Genomic DNA, 16,008 nt, shown 5'->3' with positions numbered 1-16,008 from the left:
TAAAATAAAAACAAAAACAAACATGAGACGTAAAATAAATCCAAATGTGTGTGTGCATGACTGTGTGTCTAGCTGTAGAATTTGTGTTTACAGCATAATATTGTGTATATATTCTCAGTTGCCTGAAAGCAAAGTCTCAATGTAGCGGCAGAGCAGTTGACTAGACTCACAGTAAATTGTGACAGTGAGCAAGGCAGACTGGGACAGCCCCTCTTAGTCTGTAGCGATTGTGTTTCAGTGTGTTCGCCTGGCTCTTCCTGTGGTGCGGTGTGTTGTGGAGCAAAAAGCCACTGCTGGGAGCCACAGTGGAAGAGATCAATTGTACACATTCCTGCCACCTGAGATTCAAGTGTTTCTGTAATACTGCACAGCTCAATCGATACTTAAGCAAGGAGCTGAGAACCAAGAGCACAGTCCATGCTTAGTGGTGGGATGACTCACACAGAGATAAAGCATGTATTTACTCCTGTATATTTGTGCTCCCCAGCTGTGAGCAGTCTCCATGAAAAATAAGCCAAATGACTCATCAGGTCTTTATTTATTTATTTATTTATTTTGTTTCCATTATTTTATTATTCAAGTATTTATAATTTTATGATTTAATTTTGCAGCACATCTTTAAGTATTTATAATTTTATCATTTGGAATTGATTTTTTTTATGAAATCAATTAGATTATCATTTAGAATGTAATAATAATAATAATAATAATAATAATAATAATAATAATAATAATAATAATGACAATTTTCCAAAATAGACATACACCATATTTAAAATAGTACATGCAAACGAAGAATTTGTCATAATTAAGCAGGAATGTGGGAATGTTTTATTTTTCTTTTTGTTCTTTGAAGGAATCTCTCAGGAAGCCGATTTACTGCACAAACAGAGCTCAGGGGAACAGATGTGACTGTTAAAAAGAAAACAGGCACTGTGGGCAAGGATCATTTAGCTTCTACGTCTCGAAATCTAAAACGTAAATATTGGGGATTTCGGCTTTGTAAAGAGGAGGGGAGCGCGCCGAGGATGCTGGACAGAAATTAACAGATCCTGCATTGCAGGATGTGCAACGATGTGTTAAATTAAATGCAGCTGTTGAAATACAAAAGGGGAAAAATTTTCACTTTGAATAAAAAATGCAACGCAAACGCCTTTAAAGTCGTCAACTGTATCCGGATAACCGAGCGATCGTCTTGACAACCTCCTTTGGAAAGCACTTAACTAGATCGTCGCTTTCTTAATACAAGTTCTATTTTCAAATGAAGACGAAGAAGAAGAAGAAAAATAACGCCAACTGCGCATCGGACACCTCCTGCTTAACTATCTGCTCCGGACACCCCATCCGTTTACCCGCTGAGACGCGCTTCTTTCTTTCTTTCTATTCTTTCTTCTTCTTCTTCTTTTTTTTTTTTTTAAAGAAAACCTTTGTAAATAAATTGCAGGAGGGGGCCTTTTCCTTTCCACGGATACGCTTTGAATTTATCCGATTCTGTGGAACAGTCATTAATTGGAGATCTGGAGAACTGGCGACAGAAATTACGATGTTCAAACAGTGTTCATTTTAAATTAAAGAGCAGGAAAACTCACACCATCAGCACCCAAGCCTCCGTTTCTGTTTCTGTAGTTTGTGCACGGTAACTGGAAGCAGTGTGGAAGCTGCACGTGAACATAAATTATTTAAAAGAAACAAAAGTTACTTATTTGATTTCTTTTTTATTTCTGCTTTTTTTTTTCAGTGTCTTACGTATAGTTGTTAGTAAATGTAAAGAGACGGTATTTTTAAAATTAGGAAATAAATGCACACAAACACACAATGTTTCTTTTGGAAAACTGATGTATTTGATTATTAGAGTAAAGAATTACAGTATCTTAGTTGTTAGTAGGTATTAAAGTGTAGAGAAACTGGACCCATAAAGATCTTCCAACTTTCCAAGAAAGTGCATGTAACAGTCCGAAGGTTGTCAAACCCGATATATATTTATACTTATAAAAACACTATCATTTTGTCCCCTGGCCGTGATGGACTTCTCATGAGAGCTTTATGTACATTTTCTTGCAAGGGAGCTTGTATTTCCACATCTGAACATATTTACAGAAGCTTCAACACATAACTTTGCACTTGATGTCAGTGAGGATGCTGGGACATAGCAGCAATGTGGAAATCCAGCTCAGATACTAAAAGTGATCCTTCTAATTTGATTAGCTGTCTCAGTTCCAAAAACCAGGAAACAGGCCAGACTGAATGTTCCTCTATTTGTAACCATCTTGCTCTCAACAACACCAAAATACGAGCAACAGAAGATAGAAGAAAAAAAAAATATGGAAGTAAACAAAAAAAGTAGAAAGTACAATACACAGAGACTGTAACGAGAAAACAAATTAACACTAAATAAACCCTTGAAATGTAGCAAACTTCAATGTTTTGTCTTCCTTAAATAAGATAAAGGTAAATAATAATTGGAAAGAAAGGAACTACAACATCATTTAGTCCCTTGCCTGAATTTCATTGTTTTGTCTTGATGAGGCGGGGTGGGGGGGATTCATGAACACAGATGTTAGACCATCTACAGAAGATCAGTGTACATTATTTACAGCAAGTCTGTTCGCTTATTACAGGGCTAATGCATCACATGAACATAGACAGTTCAATTATAGCTACTACAGACAGAAAATAACTTAATGCCAAGGTAAGGTTATCTAACCAGATATTCTAAGTTTCAAAAGCACATTTTTTAAAGCACCCATTGTGGCTTTAAAATAAACAAAACCTAATTGTTAATGCTTCCACTTGGTTTCAAGCAAGGTTATAATCACTAATAAATAAGCTCCTTAAAACTATAACATGTACATTGTACAAAAAAAGCAACTTGTCTTCACACTCATGTTCGTAAAGATTCAATGGCGAGCAAAGCAGTTCAGCTGATTTTATCCCTGTCTTGTTCTCTTCCTCTGTCTGTGTCTACATATGTGTACAGTATGCCTTTAGGCATCTTTATGTGTCTGTGCCCGTTTGAGGACACATACTAATTGGTGGCAATTTCTTTATTGTCCTCCATGAAGCGTGTGAACCGGAAGTGGGCCCCATTCTCTGTGTTGGCCATTTTCTCCAGACCAGCCAGAGCAGCATTGGGCTCCGTGTTGTGTAGCTTATCTAGGCTGCCTGTCAGGCCACCTATGGGAGAGCTGCCCCCATTTCCGACACCACCTGACATGGGTGGGATGCCTCCGTTCTGGATGACGGAGATTTCATTTGTCTTCATTGCGAGACCATTGGAGAAGGCCGCAGCATACTGATTCCAGAAACTGGCCGGGTCTCCGTTGCTTGCCCTCGATGCCATGTCCTTCTGGAAGATCTCGGGAAACTTGACTGGGTTGGTGCCAAGGAAGGCCATCGGGCCATCTACGGAGAGCCTGCGGCCACGTCTGGCTGGAGCGCTGTTCCACATGTGGGTGCCCATGTGAACCTACACAGACGGAGAGGGAGAAGAACAAAAGAGAGGAGGTGAGAGACAGAGCAATGAGCGGGATGAAAACTAGAGATGTTTACAAACTTGGCCACAAGAGCTGCACATGAGATGATGCAATGGAAAAAATAATAATAATGCTTGAGTGTGAATTAAAATAGCTTCACACCCTGAGTGCAGCAGATCAGTTAGCTGCCTATGCTATGAGAAGTACAAACACTGTGTAAACATCTTTTGGCAAGACTGATACATGCTGTTTAATCTGAACTTTAATTTGCTCATCTCACACGGGGACCACACGGCTGAGGCAAAAATTGCACTGTCCAGTTTCATTGCCCCAGCCAGTATTACATGTGACATTTCACCTCTGCCCGTACCCTTTCTAAGAACAAGACAACATTCTGCTTGGACATTTTTGAAACACTGCTCCAAAATAATTGTATTTTAATATGGCTCATATACAATAGTTTACAAAAAGTTAATGAGCCTTTTTTAAATAAACCATACCATTGTGAGATATCGCTGTAAGTCTAGTATCATCCAACAGCCTGAGCTTGATTTAGTAAATCTTTTAGAAATAAAAAAAACAAACAAGAAAAAAAAAACATATGCCCTTATTTCTCCACTAGGAATTGGAGATTGAGACATTCAAAAATAACAAACATAATTGTAAATTAAGGCCACATAATCCCCCAAAATCCTAAAGATCATTAAGCAGATCTTTTTCTTGATGATTTAAGCCTGTGACATTTTTTACAGAATCCGTTATGGAAAAATACAGACTGACTTAGCTCACAGTGATTATACCTGATAATTAATTGTGTGCACTGGATCATTCTTAGCTGATCACATGCTGGAATTTCTCTCCAATAATTATATTACATGCATGATTCAGCTTTTCCATTTTTTTTCTCTAAGAGCAGTTCCTTTCATTAATTATACCACATTACCACATCTTGATGCCTAGTGCACTGACATGCCATATAAAATTAAATAGTAACCCTGAGACTCGTTTTTCACGAACATTCTCACGCACATACTTTTAGGAGGCCAATAGTTTGCCGAGTGTTTCGACATTTACCTTGAGGTTTCCTTTGGTGGTAAAAGCTCGGCCGCAGATGCTGCAGGCAAAGGGTTTCTCCCCTGTGTGGGTTCTCTCGTGGATCTGTAGAGCACTGGCGGAGGAGAAACACTTTGCGCAGGTATTGCAGAAGTGTTGCTTAGGAGTCCTGCGTGGTGGAGCAGTGGAAAGCACTGGGGATGTTGAGGCAGATGATGTGACCAAGCCAGGGGGTACGTCCTTGTTTTCCGGATGAAGGTTATGAAGGAAACCATTGACTTCTGGTTTGCTTAGAGAACCAACAGATAGAAGAGAAGGAGTTGGGCTGGAGGACAGGCTGGTATTTGATGGCTCAAATAGCTGTGAGGGCAGGTCTCGCATTTGATGTGTTAGCATATGTTGCTTGAGATTGCCCTTGGTGGAGAAACCCCTGTTACATGCCGTGCAAATAAATGGTCTTTCTTTGGTATGGCTTCGATAGTGAATGTCCAAGGCACTCTGACAAGCAAAGGTCTTCCCACAGATGTCACAGGATGTATTCTTGATGGTGCTACGCTCACGGAAGGGGAAAATCATGCCCAAAGGGTCTTTTGGTGAACTGACAGATGTCAGGTCCAGGGCTCCAAGGTTGGAGGGATGTGAGTGCAAGAGGCTTATACTGGTGGGGTCTGAAGATAAGGCCCTTTGGTGCCTTTCTTCGAGGCTCGGGGATTTGCGTGGTTGTGGCTGCATGCTAGTGGGTGATAGCGCCTGCATGGAGGAGGTAGATTCTGACACCGCTGGACTCCCGGCGCTTTGGCTTTCAACATCACCTCCCAGAGATGAGGAGTCATTGGTGAGACAGTCACCTTCAATTAAGCCATTTGCAATAGCCTTCATCTGGATCACATTATGTTCCTCCATTTCATTACTATTCTCTTGGCCATTCCTCTCTTGCCCTTCCTGGGTAGCCATTTCAGGGGGAGCTGGGGAGTTACATAGACTGTCATGGGAAGCATCAGCAGATCTGGGTGTATCTGGCACACTGCTGTCTGGACCCTCTTCCATTCCTTCAGTGTTGTCATCAGAAAAGTTGTCAAGATCATCAAAGTTTCTCTCTTCAAATGAGCCAGTATCAGAAGCCATGGACTCTGGATAACTCTCTGGTAGAGGGGTGTTTGGGATCTGCCCACCCATGTGCATACGGATATGTTGCTGTAGAACGACAGCATTTGTGAACTTCTTCTGACAAATGGGACAGGAGTGTTGAACTCTAAGAGGAGGCATGGCCCTATGAACACTGTAGTGGGTTTTAAGATTTCCCTTGGTGGTAAATGCCCTGCCACAGATTTTACACTTGAAGGGCCGTTCCCCAGTGTGAGTGCGATAGTGCATTTTCAGTGCACTTTGGCAGCTCAGCACCCGGTGGCAAATGACACATTCATTTGGGTCTTTCACCTTTCTATCAATGTTCTCCACAAGTTGTTGTAACTTGGATGTCTCCGATCCCTGGAGAGGATCCAGAATGCCTACAAAAGGGAATTTAGCCTTGAACTGATCAGACATAAGGGGCATGAGTGGGTTGGTCATCATGGGTGGGCTGGTAGAAGTCGTATACTCTGCAGCAGTTTCTGATGCACAACTCACATTTGTCATGAGACCCGAAGTCTTGCTGCCTTCTTCAGTTTTTCCATTTGAGGTAGGCAGTGTTGCACCTTCACCCTCTTCAGATACACCATCATTACTTTTAGCTGAAGGCTCAGTGGCACCTGAGTCACTCTTTGCAGTAACAGAAGGACTAGTTATGGCTATTGAATGATCTTCCTTTTTGATGAAATGTGGCAGGCTTGGCATGGTTGGTGGTAGCAGCATGCCAACTGATGATGTCAGAGTAGGCAAAACTGGTTTACTGTCAAGCCAGCTGGTCACAGGTTTCTCAGGTGGTATAGACATGCCGTATGGAATGCCAGTGCTTGTTGGTATGTTATCTAAATGCTCAGGAACAGGGTAAGGGTTCATCTGGATATGAGGGTATTTTTCTTTATGACGCTGAAAATGCACCTTCAGGTTACCACGAGTGGAGAACCGGTTGCCACAGATATTACACTTGTAGGGTCTCTCACCAGTATGTGAGCGCAGGTGAATTTGCAAGGCACTGTCGCTCCCAAACACCTTGCCACAAAACCTGCACTTATGTTTGAAGAAAGCATCATCAGAGCTGCTTTTATGCTCAAATGAACTGACATTTGGCGGCTTGTCTTTTCTCTGCTGGGCCAAAGCTGCTAAAGAATTGAGGTCCTCTACAGTGGTGCCAACACTGGGCAGAGGACTGGAGAACATGGGATTTCCAGGTGGGGGTTGAGGTAGAAGGGGATTCACGGCCGAGCTTAACAAGCTACCTATTCCAAATGCTGGCGTCGATGACTTTGCTAGTGAGGAGCTGCTTAGTTGAGAATGAAGGCTACTCATATGAGTGGGCCTTTTGTCAGAGGATTGGGGATTGATTGTTGATGGCCCCAGTGTGGTAATGCTCTGAGATGTCTCACTGCTGCTTGGGTTGGACTGAGGTAGCTGTGCCGCTGCAGCCAGCTGCTTTATGCTGCTAATACTGGCCGACTGGCTGGCCAGGTTCTGTGCTAGGCCTGCGGCTGCCGCCAGCTGTTGAGAGAGATGTGAGCTGAGTGTGGTCAGGGGGCTGGCAGCTGGCCCCATTGTGCCGGGAGCAGAAGTTGGAGGTACCTGTATTTCTGGTGACTGGGAGGCTAGTAGCAGTATCTGATGGCGAATCTGTTCAATAAGCTGCAGCTGGTGGATCTGTTGCTGTTGCAGGGCTAAGAGCTGCTCCATTAGTGCTGGCACGGCCACCCTTGGTCCTCCAGTCGAACGGGCTTCTTGGGAGAATTGGGCCACAGCCACTTTGGTGCTCTGCAGATTTTCAATTATGACATTGCTGTTGATCATGGAGAAGTTCCCCAGTTCAGTTAGGTTACTGAGCTGAGGTAGTGAGGCAGAGATAGCTGAAGTACCTACTGCGGGGCCAGAGGTGCCTCTATCAGCATGGCTGCTGACTGTATTAATGGGGCTTCCGCTTTCTGTATGACTGCCGTCCTCTTCGTGACCACTGCTCATTCCGGAAACGTCCACGTCCATGGATTCGTCTTTTTCAAGAGTGTTAGGCTCCAAAAGGTCACTGCCCTCTGTTTGATCAGTGTTATTAGCTGTGTCATTCATCTGGTCATCGGGATTATGAGGAGGAGACCCAGGCGAGAAAGTTCCGACAGGGGAGGCAGGATTTTCATTCACTATCAGAACTAACTGATTCTTAGTGCAATTCTTCTGGTGTTCCTCAAGATCTGATAGTTCAAAGAACTCAGCACAACATCTGCTACAGACATGGGCGTCTGACTCCTTGCAGGGGGGGTCCTCGGAGCAAAGTTCTGTGTCCCCTGAAAAAGAGGAAACAGAGGATTAGCGATTAGAAATGTTTTGCAGCTGAAGAAGCAGGTTTATCTTCTTGAATTCCATTGCTGTTAATCTTAAGTTAATCAGTTTTAACACTTATCCTTCTGATGTGTTCACGAAAAAACGATTGAAAGGCAACAATAAGCCGGCAGAAATGAGAAAAGGCCTTATTCAATGTAGTGGCCTCTGAAACATGATAAGAGGGGATACAAAATCAATGGGAACTACTCAAATATTGGTTAAAAGTGATCTTTGAAGATGTACATCTGGGTTTCATCAGGCCAACCAAAGGTAATCATTTTCTCTAGATAATCCATCAAAATATAGAATAGAGTGAAGTCAGGATCATTGGGTCTTAATGAAATTTCATAGAAAAGCATTGATTTCCTATATTCCATGCCCTTCAAAGTCTACTTGTCCACTCGGTGCAAATCAAGCATTTGAAGGACTTATTAGACTTTCAATTTGCTGTCAACTTTGCTCATTTTCAGCCAACTACAGGCATCTTGGACAGGTTATCTATGTCACTAAACTAATTTGTATCCACTCAGCCTGCAATCACAGTGAGACAAGAACAACAGAGCCTGTGGCACCACATCTACTACATATACACAAGAAAGCAAAAACAAAGAGGAAGAAATTCAAGAAAGAAGTTTAAGGTAAACAGTTACTCAGTTGATAACCAAAAAACATGAAACAAATCTGCCATCTATTACAAGAATAAAAATATTTATTATTCTTAAGAGTTTTGTTTATGTATTGTTCAATAAACTCAAAAGTTAAATCGAAGAAAGGACAGTTATCGGTAAATTCATTTGAGGAAAAAAATGCCTGAAAGGGATTAAATAAATAAATAAATACTTGGTCAACGCTAAAGAGCAGTGTGGCATATGAGAACGCATGCATCACAAACTTGCCAAAACTAAGAAAGCAGACACACCAGTTCATAGAACAAGCACAACAGAAACTTCTCTTGTTACTTAGACAAAAATTCTAAAGTAACGACCACATTTCAAATGCGCACTGAAACAGGTTTTGAAATTTTCCATTTTAATAAACAGGACGAGTCAGGGAATGAAAAGGCAAGACGACACCCTGCCCCCAGAGCCACTGCTGTGCTCCAGACTTTCCTTATTCATTTCCCTCTTTGTCACACTAAAATCTCGCTATTTAACATACAAGTTGATTTACAAATTGCATTTCTCTATGAATCCCTTTCATTGTGCCTCTGGCCCCTCAACACTTTCATCAGGGCCAAGAATTCATTTGCAAATGAAACCCAGAGAAGTGCAGCCCTGCCCCACAGAGAGACAGGATGCCTTCCCATTGTTCACACAGCATGGGAGCGGCGGGGATCGTCGGCACAGCCTGGCCCTGCTCATCTCAGTCGACTCAAAGCAGATCCTGTTTAATTCAGGGATTATCTCCCTCAATGTTTCTCCGCTCAGAGACATCAGATAACGCAAAGTTGCCATGACAGTAAACCCCGGCCCTCACACCACCAAACCATGCAAACAGGGAAGACTCAACTTTAATGATAACTTTTCATGTTAAATCCTCCCCTCCTTCCACCCACCCGTCTACCTACACCCCAAGCGTTAATTTTGAAAAAATGTGTTTGATTCATAGTGTGAGAAATGTGAGGATTAAATAAACACCTTTTCTCTTTTCTCAAGGTTCACTGTACACAAATTAGTGTGAAGAAAATCAAATCATATGACAATGAGTGGGATGAAAATAGAAGAATATAGAAAAGAAACAAAAACTTTTGCCTGACTTTTGGAAGATGCAGAGTTATTCATAAAAAATAAAATACCTGAGTTTTCACTGTGTGTGCAAATCTACACACATCAGAGAAAAAGCTCTACAGTAGAATTTAATTAATTCACTATTTAACTCACAGACATAATAAGTGTGTTTCTTTAATTGAATAAATCCTAACAAATACTAAAACATTTTTTTGTACAGTACATTTTCACAATTGTGCACTTTCAAATTATTTGAGTTTATCAAACAAATGCCACAATAAAACAAATGCAAGCATAAAATATAACTATCGCTAGAATATAAAATTACACTAAAAAAGACAGCAAAGATAGATGAACTTTCCCCCAAATTGTACATTTCTATACGCTAACTAAGGAACTGCTAAGACTCGTCATCAAATTGCAATGCAGCAATGGACATTGTCGTCTTCCAAACTCTATCACAAGTTTAAGGAAAGCCAATGGTAAAAATGCCTTTACGGCTGTACAGTGTAAGAATCATTTCACCATTAACTGCATATGACTTATTACACTGCCAAAATATGTTTTTACTTGATGACCGAAAAAGGAACAAAACTGAATTAATGCATCACTACAAATCCACTGTCCACATAAGACTAGGAGCAAACAGCGCAGATGCTAGCATTAGGCTTAATTCCTAAAATAGCAAGGATTAACTTCAAATTACAATTAAGATAAAGTCAAGCTGGTATGAAGAAAGACTGTAAACTTCGATAGAATGTCTATCAATAGCACAATGTAAGTAGTGAGCAGAGCTAAAGGGCGTTAGGCAGGCAGCAAGAGGACGGAGCCTCAAAGAGATTGACCAAAAATCTGAATATGAGAGACAAGAAAGTAAGGATTAGTCAAAAAAGTTGGAGAGCTTTGAGAGATCCTACATTATTTTTTCGCAGGGGGCCTCTGTGAGCGTCTTGACACTTGTAACTTCAGGAGGGTTTCTGCTCACATCTTCTCCAGCCCTCAGGACTCATCCCACTGAACACTAGATGGGGTTCCACTAAAGCTGCCGTGGTCCAGGACAAGATTCAAATCTCAGAAGCTCTGCCCCGGTGACATGGTTAAAGCTTAAGGGGAGGGAAAAAGGCAAAGCAAGTCCTTCAGGCTACACCTAAACTCACACCACATAAACAATGGCAAAATGACAAGCGAGGAACTCTGTGTTTGCAGGGAGAAACAGCGCAAAAGGGGGCTGCCCTGCCAATCTCTCCTCTAGGGGGGCCACTCTGATAGGGCATAAGGGGATGGTCACAACATTGATAAGGCCCCACAGTCAAACACACTCTTAAATAAAAAAGCTGAGGCCTTGCTGGGCCGCCTGCAGCTCTCATCAGCAGGGTCAATGGCAAGGCAGAGAGGAACACAGTGAGCCCTGAACTCTGATCACCTCCAAACAGAGGGACGCTGGCAAAGGTTAAAACAGCTCAACATCCCACCCTCTGTGGCTCTCACTCCGACCTCCCAGTAACTACAGCCCTGAGCATCACTGATATTCAGCTACAGATACAATGACTTTCTGTTTCCCTTCCTGCTACCAGAACACTCTAGAAAGACACACAACTCATTTATAATGAGCACTGCTCCAGCTAAATAATCCCAAAGTTAAAGACAACATGGTCATACTCTTATAATTACATACACAAGATACTTGCAACTATTTTAGCATATGGCCTAGACATAATTAGGAATTTTTGCATTCTGCAGTTGGGTTGTTGAAACAAGTGACTTTCCCTCACTCCCCTTTATTAGATTTAAAGGAAATTTAGACGAAAAAAACAGCACTCAGGGATAGACTAGGTTTTGCATTAATCATCAAGTTCCTAAAATCACGTGAAATAGCGTTTCAATGCCTGACTTTCTCACGAAAGGAATATTTATTTTAAATATTTATGTTAAATGCACATGCTTTTCAGGTTGTGCTAAACACAGTGTGCTGCATAGAAAATTTTATTTGCACGCATGAAACCTGTAGGCCATTTAAATGAAAAGATGTATTTATTTTTAAATTGCAGAAAGTATAAATTTTGTGCGGCAAAATTCGATCACACTGCGCGGAATAACAAAGTCGGGGCTTCTTTCCATTTAAGAACATTTATGAAATTACTTAAAATATTAATGGATATTTTTTTCCTCCTAATGAACGCATGACTGAAAAGTCGGTCAACAAAAATACACGCTGCAACGTCCTGTAGCGAATGAAAGCTTAATTTAAAACTATTCTACAGTGATCTCAAAGCGCAGTTTTATTAAAGTGTCTTGTTTGGCTCGAGTATTCCCCTTTTCTACAAAAACAAAGCAGCTTGCAATTAATTATAACTTTACTGGCTTATGTTGGCCTCTGAAACTCTGAGAGCTCATGCAGAGTCCTGAATGCCACTTTTTACAAACTCATTTCACATTTTAGGCACCACATTTCTAACAAAGCATTCTTACTGCAGTATTTTTCAAAGGTGTAAGATGGTCGCATTGGCTACAAGTCCGCAAGTTAAAATTAGGAAGTCAGTTTTATCTATATGGACACGAAACTATCTTTTAGACTAATCGGGTGTGTAGCCTATTTGTGCACACAGAATGGCCGAGACAAAACTTCAGTTTCCCAAATATTTGTTTTCTTCTTCTTCTTCTTTTTTATAAATAAAAAAAAATTGCCTAAAGATGGGTAAACTAAAGAGACCGTCACAGGAGGAACTGGGAAAGATGTTTGTTCATTAACGTTCTCCGGCGCACTCTGTCCTCTTTTCATCTTACTTTAAAAAAAAGTAACAAGCCATGACGTAGACTGTTGATATATTTTCATAAAAGAAGGAAATGTCTGTACGAGTTTACAGCGCAGAACTGAAGCACACGGAAGACGGTATTTGTGGGTCCGGGACCAAAGAAAAGTTGGGAGTCCCGGCAGGGGCGACAGGGTGGTCGATGTCGAGGCAAGACACCGACCGCTGAACGCAGGGAAGCCTGCGTGCGAGCGGAGCGATTATTTATTTATTTAAAACGCGCTAAAGTTAAGACTAAAAACTTTTGAAACTTTTAAGTCACACCGAGCTCAAACCCAAAGAAAACACACCATATCTATGTTTTTATATTTAACTTATTAACCGTTTAGAACCGAGTTTTAACCCCTGATAATGAAATAATCAGCGCAGAAATGTCAAGTTACCCAAAATTGTTCTTGGTACTTGAATAATGGGAAATTCGTGGAAAATCGGTGCATCAACTTTTGTTAAAAGTCGACCATACTTTCATCAAGAAGTCACTTGAATTTGTAAAGAAATCAACAACAACAAAAAAAACTAACAGCATAAACTCCAATTCAAAGTCTTCCTTAACAGTGAGAGTTGACCGCGGACACAATAAAACATCGCTTAAAAGAAAGAAAAATTCACGGTGATTGCATAAAAGGAGCGTTGGGTTACTTGGACTCACCATTGTGCTCCGATAAAGGCAGATGAGGGTCGGATTGGAAGTGTTGAGGTTTCGCTTGCTTCCTCCGCGACATGCTGGCTGGCACATCAGCAGGCAAAGAATAAAAAAATGACTACAAAACCTTCTAAAAAATTACGTAAATCGAGAACATCCACCGCGCATGTGCCCCGTTATGATTATCAATAATGCTCTGCGATTAATCATACGGGGGGCTTCTTTGAAAGGCGATTGGCACCTTGCCAGCCCCCCTCCTATTCAAATGAAGTCTCTTTAATCAATTAGCTCCTGATTTGCTGGGGACTCTTGTCTCTCTCTCAGCTCCCACCCAATGAGTTGATCCGTATGAGGAAGAAAGGCTGGGTTTTCCAAACTCCCTTTAGATACGGTTTAACCCCTTCTGTTAGCCAAGTCAAGGCTTATCTTGACTACTACAGGGGAATGTCAGCGTCTCGAGTCCATGCCCGCGACAGTATCTTTCAGTCTTTCTCACTGATCAAGCAGTGATCACAGTTTATTTTCTTTCTTTCTTTTTTCCTTTTCCCCTGTTGATGTGGATTGACGGGACGCTCGCAACTCAAACCTTCGCGATCTCCAACCAACTTTAATTTCACTACAACTCGGTAGTCCGTTCTCCACTCTTGCGTTAAGATCGCTGTAATTCAGCTCTTGTTGTGTGCACACCGACACCTACTTTCTGAAGAGTTTGAAGCGAAGCTCCCGGTGCGCTAAAACGCAACGTCTCGCCAGCATGTTCCGTGCGTAAATGGCACCGTTACGCGTTCCCAAAAGTCCAGAGTGTGATCCGACGTCCCAATCACTTTGATTTGATTATTATTAGCAGAAAGAGGGGTTACTTACTAACACGTTTTCATCACACACTGCGTTCCGCGAATAAACAAACTTTGAGGGCCCGTGCGGCAGTGGGACAAATGTGGAGCCCGGCCCATCGAGGATCTGATTGGTCATCGGGCTATTCAGTCACGTTACCATTCACCTCCACCTCCCTCTCCCTCCCTCCTCTCTCTCCCGCTCTCTCTCTCTTTCTCTCTGATTGAGCACAGCGGAGCCAAACGGTTTGTGCGCGCCGGGATGATCAGTGGTAAAGAGCGGAGAGACAGAAGTCTGTTCATCTGAATGGGGATAAATTAAGCTTTTAAATTCTTCCCCAAACACTTTTTTTTAACGAATGCTTGCCTCATATCAATGTCATGTGGACTAATCTATATTTCACATCATGCATTTGGAAAAAAAAAACTAAACTTATCTTTATATATTTACCATCCACTGGGTTGTTTATATTGTAAAATCGGCATGAATTACTGCATAATGTCCTTATCAAAAGTTAAATGTTTGGCCTGTTGATATGTTTTATTTTATCGTAATGGTAAATGTTTTTATTAGAATGACAATTGGCCAATATATTTCAGCTGATAACGGCAAAGCAAATAAAACAATGTCTTAATCGAGCCTGTGGATTACAGAAGTTACAGTATTATTATTATTATTATTATTATTATTATTATTATTATTATTATTATTATTATAAATAATGCATTAACAGGAGTGCGCATTCACTTGGGATGCTTAAGAGAGCAAGAGATCCCACAGGAGCTTCTTGTGAGCGCTGAGTCGAGTAGATTTATTACCTGAAAAAGATAAACGAAGCTCTCAGTCAGGCTGATTTTGAGAAATGAAGATAATAATGTTACTATAGGTGATGCCTCGGATGCCATTATTTTTCACTGAATATTTAAAGAGCAGCTGCAGGCTAGATGGATCTGGTCCTCTCTTGTGTCAGATATCTTTTAGTTTCGACTAGCCTTACTATTTACTTATTCATGAAAAAAGGAAAGAGCAGAGGGAAAATCAAATACCTCTGATGGCCTTAGTGATCTGCTTTATCAATGCGTTAGGTCGAATAATTAAACAGCACACATAATTTTCAAATGGAACATTCTTTTTTTTTTTTTTTTTTTTTTTTTGGGAGGGAGTATCAATTGATGCATAAACTGTCCAAAAACCCGGGGACCAGATCGAAATTAAAGCTGTGACTAACAAAAATCAAAGAGCAAATGATCATTAGTAGGGGAAAATGTGTATGTGCGCGTGCAGTTAAAAAGCCCGTGCAATTATATGCAGGAAACTTGAAATTGCTAGGAGAGGAAAAAGGGGTCTGCAATATTGTAATGTCCCGGGCGGAAAAATCAATGGCCAGTTAATTGATGTGAGTGTTGGTGTGAGATTGTAAACAGGGTGATTTGCAGCCCAGCCGAGCAGGAGACATTTTAAATGGGATTCACTCGGGACGGTTGAGGATACAGTGTTAACAGTCATGGGCTGAATGACACAGGCGGACACAGTTTGGGGACCCAACTGATATAACTCAGTGCCAGTGCTTGAAAAAGTTTTAAACTGATTTAAATGTTTTTTTTTTCTTTTCTTTTTTCAGAGGCGTGTGTCTGCCTGAACTATTATTTATTATCTGTTGAGTGATAAAGCGGGAAAAATTAAATATTTAACATAAAAAAATGTTTATCATACTAATGATAATGACATTAAGATGGAATTATTAATGTATATTTCCTTTAAAAAAAATTAAAACCTTTGATTAACGGTGGATGTAATAACCGTTTATTTAACAGGCGCATCAAACGGTTTCTTTTTGTCACTGTGGGGGAAGTGCTTTCAAAGAAAAGTGACAGAAGCCTTTGGCGCATAAAAAGTGCGCATTTGTCGGTTATGCGCAATCAATGCTGCGCGCACCATATCAGAGACGGTCTGTCGTGGGTGTCATCATTCACTATTATCACCGACACGTCGTGATTGATCACGTA

General features: G+C 41.1%; 1 protein-coding gene across 2 annotated transcripts; it reads right to left on the bottom strand.

The window, feature by feature from the left end:
- Positions 1-1,816: 1,816 nt before the first annotated feature.
- Positions 1,817-14,062, bottom strand: sall1a (spalt-like transcription factor 1a). 2 transcript variants are annotated; one of them, XM_039612734.1, is made up of 4 exons: positions 13,175-14,062; positions 10,633-10,818; positions 4,548-7,951; positions 1,817-3,466 (listed from the first exon to the last, which is right to left on the bottom strand). In XM_039612734.1, the coding sequence occupies exons 3-4, from the start codon at positions 7,734-7,736 to the stop codon at positions 3,026-3,028; spliced, it is 3,630 nt and encodes a 1,209-aa protein (XP_039468668.1). In that variant the 5' UTR covers positions 7,737-7,951; positions 10,633-10,818; positions 13,175-14,062; the 3' UTR covers positions 1,817-3,025. The 2 variants fall into 2 exon arrangements, with proteins under 2 accessions (XP_039468668.1, XP_031602266.2); XM_031746406.2 differs by lacking the exon at positions 10,633-10,818.
- Positions 14,063-16,008: the final 1,946 nt, after the last annotated feature.

Source organism: Oreochromis aureus, linkage group 1, assembly GCF_013358895.1.
Source record: "Oreochromis aureus strain Israel breed Guangdong linkage group 1, ZZ_aureus, whole genome shotgun sequence".
Taxonomy (NCBI): domain Eukaryota; kingdom Metazoa; phylum Chordata; class Actinopteri; order Cichliformes; family Cichlidae; genus Oreochromis; species Oreochromis aureus.
This window is presented reverse-complemented; position numbering and strand designations above follow the sequence as displayed.

Bases quoted from the DNA above. Each gene is read 5' to 3' on its own strand.
- sall1a (XM_031746406.2), bottom strand. From the start codon at position 13,247: ATGTCGCGGAGGAAGCAAGCGAAACCTCAACACTTCCAATCCGACCCT. The intron at 7,952-13,174 runs GTGAGTCCAAGT...CCTCTTTTTCAG, and splicing joins GCCTTTATCGGAGCACAATG to GGGACACAGAACTTTGCTCC. The intron at 3,467-4,547 runs GTAAATGTCGAA...CCGTCTGTGTAG, and splicing joins CCACCAAAGGAAACCTCAAG to GTTCACATGGGCACCCACAT.